The following is a 7220-nucleotide window of genomic DNA, read 5'->3' as shown; positions in this document are numbered from 1 at the left end:
CTAAGACAAAGTTCAGTCAGCCTCAACATGCCTACCAGGTAGTAGTGCAAACCTACGCCCTACGGCTCGCAGTGGCTTGGAAGGAGAAGCAAACCTTTGAAAAGTAAAGTGCAGCCAAAATGTCTATGTAGAAACTGCCATGAGTTTTTAAGTGGAGGAGTTCTGGAGGAATCAAACACCAAGCCAGGTGGTGACCCTCAACCACGCACGAAGAGTCTCTCCTTGTTGGCAATGTCACGCTCATACTTTTTTGGGGTTGGTTTCTTTCTGGCCACTTCTTGGTTTCATGGCTTTTTTGGGGCCGCTGAGCAGTGGGTTGATGTTCTTGGTGGATGGTTTTGGGGCTCCACTCCGACCACTGTGTCCTGCGTTCTGGTTCTTGCTGCGGGCTGTTCGCAGCTTTTGTTCTTGCAACCTCTGTTCCCACCTCTGTGGAATAAAAAAGAGAGTTAGGGAAGGAGGTAATCATAAATAATTAGGACCTAATCAATGCTACGCCGAAGCACTGATTCTAGTGCTGCTTTTAATAGTTTTGTGCTCTGTCCTTCAGGGCTGTTGGTCTCACCATGCTATGGCTGTCTGCAGGGAGAACCTGCCCCGTGTTCTTGGGTGGTGTCTTCTGTGCTCCACAGGCAGCTCAAAACCTTCATTGTAAGTGGTAACTGAAGCTAAAAGTTGGATGCAAGTCTTCAGAGATGAATGATGGGCATTAAAATGAAGCCACTGTGATACCCAGCTCCATACTGGCTATTTTTGGGTAGTCATGGTCATTATGTGCATCTTTATAAAGCAAAAACTTTATAAAAAAAAGCAGGCATTTAGGTGTATCCCACTCAACCACATTTAAATGAGGATTTAAGTCATGAAACTATTAACATCAGAGGGACTGGCACGTGCTTTGAGACATATTTTGTTTGGCAGTCTCAAAATGAAGGTCCAAGACAGGATTAAAATGACAAAACAGTGTGAGGAGGCCACCAAAACACACCCTGTGTCAGTAACAGGGCATTAAGTTGACAGCTAAGGGATTTCAAGAGTCCAAGTCACACGTCAGTGTTCTCCTAAATGCCACATGCTATCATCTGCAACTGCAATGTATTTATTTTTTAAAGCTTTAAAGCATGTTTTCTTTTCCACACATAGTTCTTACTATGAGTAAGTGAGGAGAAAAGGGAACAATAAAAGCAGAGTCACTATTGGAATGAGCCACAGTTCACACAAAGATCATCCAACCATCCTATTTAGAGACAGTTTACAGATGAAATAGAGGGAAAATTTTAGAGACCCTAAAATGCAAGATGAAATCTTTTCAAATTTTCACTTACCTGCAATAAGGAGGTATGAAAATGTTGAAGGGAAAATAACAATACCCAAAGGTGTTACAGAAAGTCAAGCAAGTTGTTCAGTGCTGAAGTGGGACAAAGATTTTTCACTTTTTATCAAGAATATCAATGATTGGTTGTATTTACCTTAAATCTTTTGTTTAGCTGATCCTTCCATTTTTCAACCAGGCATCCATCCAGAAGCATCAACCTGAAAACAAAGGAATAAAGACAAGATATTACAGATATTTCCAGTTTTGATGCCTGATGTCATTCCAGATGATTCAACACAGGCTGAGGTTGAGATGCAGCAGCAGGTACTTGCTATTGACAGATTCTGTGTACAGGATGAGAGCCAGAAAAATATTTTTCTCCATCCTTAAATAGCTCCTCCTGGATTTTTACATCTTATATTGATGCTTCTGAAATTCTGTTCTAAGCTCTGTCAGAACAGAAAACAGATTTCAGAAGAAATCAGGTTTTACACCCAAAACTGCAGCACGTGGTCTGTATTTGAGGAAACACTTCAGAACCTTTTCTCCTCACCTGCAGGTTTCCTTCAGAGGAAAATTTCCCTGTCTTGATCTCCACTAGCAAGAAGTGTTGGGTTGGATAACACCCCATGAAACTGTTTTAATGTATAGACACATATTTCACTTATGCTCTCTCTCTGTTTGTGTGCAGAAGAGTCATTTGATGTATTTTACTTGTGAATTAAAACAAAAAAAAAGCTGTTTCACATGCTATTAATACAGCTCAGCTGACAAATTGTAAGACATTACCTGAATTATTGGAATAATCTCTATTTCTACCTAAAAATACATGAGGACAGCATTATGTATTTCCTATAGGTAGCTACTGAAGTGCTTTAAAGGGAATTTGGAAGGTGGAAGCAGTGCTGTTTGCCTACCAATGAAATCAGGCTTGCTCCTGCATGAAAATACTGAGTGTAGGTGTCATGAGATGACCAAAACAAAAATATAACTCTTAAACATATCAACCTTAAATGGCTTCTAAAATAATTTCTTCTAAATCAGTCAGACATCACATCTTCTAAGTCCTAACCTAGTAAAAACTATATTCCAGGGATGCTGATTTCTGCATCTTCTCTATCACTAACTATTTAACTACTTGAACCTTTTTTCCTTCTTTTCTTTTCCTTGTTTCAATTTATTTTATTATTCTTAATATGCCCTAGTATCACTTCCCTAATTCTGGAAGGTTTTACTTAGACATTAAGTAAACATTAGTAGTGTTGGCTTGATGGTTGGACTTGATGATCTTAAAGGGCTCTTCCAACCTAAAGGATTCTATGATTAGCATTGACTGGAGGCAACAAAACAGTTCCAAAGGAGCACAAAATGCCACCAGTCGTTGCCATCAGCCACTGTGCATCCTCTTTGCTCAAACACAAAAGGACTACAGTGAGCACAAGCCCTGGAGAACCCAAACACAACAGGCTGCCCATCTCTATGTCTTCCTAAGAGAGGGAACAGGGGATTGAAGCTAAGGCTGCATTCCAAGGGATGAAACCACAACGTGGTTCCATCTGATGCAGCTTCTCTTCAGGTCAAACCACTGAGTGAGACCCAAACCCTAACAGTGGGTGTCTTGCCATGGACTTCAGCAGAGAGACAACTTCCCCCCATTTTGCTCCTGGCATTGTAGAAAGCTGCTGTAACTCCAAACCTTCTGGTTGGCTGCCTCTGAGTTCAACAGGAAACTCATAGAATAGTTTATGTTTCTTTTTCAAATCCATTTTAGTGCACTATACGAAATTAAAAACCTCAGTGACCTTTCAAAACCAGCACAAAATATTTAGTGAATGGTGTGTTTTTCCATAGTAGTGGAGAAGCAGATGGCAATCGTTCACTTTTTTTGAAATCTCTCCTTCCTGACAGACTCTTGAGGGTTTGCTCCAAAAAAACTCTGCAGCCCAGAGCTCCTCAATCACAGTCTTGGTCTTGGTCCTTCCACGTGACTCAGAGCATCCCTAAAGTGAGGAAGTAGCCCTAAAATGGCTAACACAAAGTAAAAGGTTCTAAATTAATCTCTATGACATACTTCCACACATGGAGGGACAAGGTGCTGTGTGATAATAAAATACTGTGCCTGCTAGCTCACAAAAAATAAAGGTTCTCAGGTGGCAACTTTTAGAAATACCTCTGAAATGCCTTTAAAATCTCAATATAAAACTCATTGCAAAGGTGGATATGGCCCATCAGGTTCTGCTCACAGATGTCCTGTGGTCCTTACACGTGCACATCATCAATGAATGGCCACACTACATGAAAAAAACCAGCACATTTTACATTTTTTAGCCTTAGCTCTGACCCACAGCTCACAGCTACCACACCTAGCACACCACGACCTGTCCTGGTGGCAGCTCTTGCTGCTGGTACACACTGATAACTGGCTTGGGACACAGAGGGAGAAGGGAGCTGTGATTCATCACTCCCTCCCCTCCAGACCAGCATGTGGGATCTCCTTCCATGCCTGGGGCTAGGCTGGCTGCCAGCTGAAAGGTCTGCTGAAGTTAGTGTTGTTTTGTCTTCTAATCATACAGCAGCACTGGCAAGCTGCTCAGAGAGTATTTACTTTTCCTCTGCCATGTGGGAGCTGGAACTCCAACAACTGCAGCTTTGGCTGCTCCTGGTACAGCTGTGGGATCAGAAACATCTCGCTGATGGCCCTGGTCCAAAGTATGGATAGGCTGGTGGAGAAGGCCTGGCTCTGCCTCCAGCAGCTCTGCAGACAGATGTGTGTCATCTCCTGTCCTCACCCTGGGGTCGTTAAGGCAGAACTATACCTTCCACATGGTCCTGCCAACATGGAGCACCATCTACAGCCACCACCAAGCTTGTACCACACAACGCAGCTCATACCTATGGAGAGAAGTCCTGGAGAGACCCTTCCAAATAGCTGGAGATGCCTGAACTGCTGCAAGATGCATTAAGCAATATACTGACAGCTCCTAATGCCACCAGAGTTTGTCCTCCCCACGAGCCAGGTTTTGTCACCACAGCACCCTGGGGCAGAGCTGAGATCGATTGAGTGGAAAAAGACAATTGTGAAGGTCATTGAAACATGTCAGTGGGTTATCTGAAGAAAAACTAGGACCAGAAAAGCTTGGTGGGTCCTCCTTCCCATCTACCAGAGCTCTCTGTAACATTTTCCTGGGCTCACCTCGAGCGCCACTCGTAGCACATGATGAGGACGTCCTGCTTCGGCTGAAGAGGTGGACACTGGCAGGAGGAATTGGTCAGAAGAGGCACTTGAGACAGAGGAATGGGTGTTGAAGACTTAAGGATGTCTTTGACTTCGACCACAGTTGTGATTTCCTGGCAATTCCCTTTTTCTACGTTTTTCACTTTAGCGTGAATGACTGCGAGGAGAAAAGAGAGGCGTGAGGACAAGGGACAGAAACTCAACCACATCTCAAAACCAAACACATCAAACTGGAAGCTGGTGTTTCGGCTGTGAAACCAGAACTGCTTCTCCATGTGTGGGCACGTCCAGTGGCTTAGAATAACCAGAGGCCTGATCTCGGGTTGGTTTTGTGCAGGGTTGTTGACAACCGTGAAATTAAACATGGGCTTCGAGCTTTGCCAGAGGAGGCTGAGAGATCTCGCCTGGAATCACACACACAAACAGCTGCTTTGACTTGGGCTCCACCAACCCCTCACACATCAGCCCCATCCTGCAGCCAGAGCTGGCTGTTTCCAGTTCACTAGGGAAGGATTTTCCTCACTGAGAGGTGGCGTGAGTTCAGCCTCTTCAAGAATAAAACCATTGCCCTGCAGCCAGCACCCAAGAACTGAAGTATTTCCTTGCCTATGAGAAAGAAGGGAAGGTTTGAAACAAGTGGTCAACAACTAAAAGGTTTAGGATTGTCAGGATTTACTCAGTCCATACTTTTTTTTTCATTGTTTGCTTCTGGATTATCCACCAACATCACGACCCTCCTATAAAACACCCCTCGAAACGTGTTCTTCTGACTCTGACTACACAAACATCCTTATTTTTACCTTTTATTGAGGAAAACAGCTTGTCTGCAAGAAGGTAGATTGCTCTGAGGATGATCCCTGGCTGGCTTTGTACCTGCAAACCCTGGCAGTACCCACCAGGGCAGCATTTCACCCCCTCCCTCTTTTGAGAAGGACCAAATCAGGGAAAAGAAGCAGGATCCATTTTCAAGTTTCACTGAAACCAAGATTTCACCAGCTAGAAATGCACTGAAACCAAGATTTCACCAGCTAGAAATGCAGTTTGGCTGCATAAGTTATTTTAAAGGACTTCAGAAAAAACTTGGATTTTATTTGCAACTTGTTCTTGTCTCTCAACTAATTCTCCATAGGAACCTGTCTATTTATTTCAGAGGAGACTGAATAAAAATCAACCTCTCAATCCCAAAATCTCCATTTCACAGATTCAATAGAATTAAATTTTGGACCCAAACCTTTTGATTCAAGCACCACTCCCACTGAAGCCACTGGAATCAGAATTTGTGTGGCTAACCCCTGGGTTTCATTTAGGAATAGTCATTTTATATAGTTGCTTTTTCATCTACTTCAGAGAACTGTTTAAGTTCATTGTCCCACCTCAACAGGTCACTGGGTTGTACTGAGATGGATTAAGGAGCTATAAATAAAAATATATATTACATAAATGCACAATTAAATTAGATGTTCAGCTTGATTATTCTCACCAAATTAGGGTGTGGATTTTTTTTCCCCAAATACTAAGAAGAAAATAACTACAAAAACTAAAAAACCTACAAACTTACTTTCATTTGATATCAGACAAAGAGGAATTGAGTGGGTATAAAAACCATATTGCATAAGGACTGAGCACAGCCCTTGAAGAAACAACTGTCACCTGAGAAAAAGCCCATGAAGTGCAAAGGACCTTGATACTGCACATTAAATTAATCCTTAAAAGGGGTTTTCTATTGACATTACAGATGTTTAATCCAGTATTTCTCTAAATTAGAGTTCTTCCTGACTCCCAGCAGCAAAAAATTGAGGAGAGAGCCAAGGGGAAAGAGGGGTGAGTATTTATATTGCCAATATGTCATGCCATGGGATAAAACTATCGACCAACTCCTTGAATGGTCCCCAAATTCAATTAATCTCTGACAATTCTGTGCCTGGCAAAACTCTGGCTAGTAAGTAAAAGCCTAAATTCATTTCTAAGGAATAACTTTTTACCTCGTTTCAGTTTCATTCGCATTTAAAAGTCTTTTTTTAGGTGATAAACCTCTGGTTATTCCACCTGCTGGATAAAACCAGGAGCTGGCCAAGCAGCTCATGGTCACGTTCACATTTAGATGTAATTGCACTTATTAGAGTGACCTTTCCAAAAGCAAAGACCCTTTTTCTGCAGAGCGACCTGTTGATCCCTGGGCACATTACTGACATTTCACTGCTCTTGTCACAAACACACCATCCTCTGCACAAGGACCACTGGATGGCTGGTGGTCCTGGGGCAAAAAAGCTGCGGTGGGGCGGTGTGGTGGAGCAGGATGGGACCTGCTGTGGGTGCAGCACCCACCCAGAGCTCTGTAACTCACAGAGGGGGGCACGGAGAGGGGTGGGATGGGCACAGTGAAGCGTTTTCCCCCTGTACTTACTGTAGCTGTAGTTCTTGGCCAGGTAAGTCGAGAGCGTTGGCTTTGTCTTCTTGCACCTGCATCGCTCTTCAAAGGAAGAGAAGGGGGACACGGTTGAGGGGAGGTCACAAGGGGGGGGCCCGGCTCCGGGAAGGAGGATTTTGGGAGGGTTGAAGGGGTGCCTGAGGCTCACCCTGGCCGCGGCTCTTGCAGTCGGGCTCTGGGGGTCTGTCCGGCACCACCATCCCCTGCGTGAAGTCCGACCACTTCGCATCTGCAAACGGGGA

At 43.7% G+C, this 7220-nt stretch overlaps 1 protein-coding gene across 1 annotated transcript; it reads right to left on the bottom strand.

The window, feature by feature from the left end:
• Positions 1-240: 240 nt before the first annotated feature.
• Positions 241-7214, bottom strand: SFRP4 (secreted frizzled-related protein 4; the record flags this gene model as incomplete). The annotated part of the gene is made up of 5 exons (XM_008939167.1): positions 241-429; positions 1470-1533; positions 4509-4707; positions 6955-7020; positions 7127-7214. Coding segments are annotated over 5 exons (606 nt in total), but the record flags the coding sequence as incomplete, so codon positions are not given.
• Between the last annotated feature and the right edge of the window lie 6 nt (positions 7215-7220).

This window comes from Merops nubicus, unplaced genomic scaffold, assembly GCF_000691845.1.
Source record: "Merops nubicus isolate BGI_N331 unplaced genomic scaffold, ASM69184v1 scaffold10394, whole genome shotgun sequence".
NCBI lineage: Eukaryota > Metazoa > Chordata > Aves > Coraciiformes > Meropidae > Merops > Merops nubicus.
Note: the sequence above shows the minus strand (reverse complement) of the source record. Positions and strands in the feature narration are given on the sequence as shown.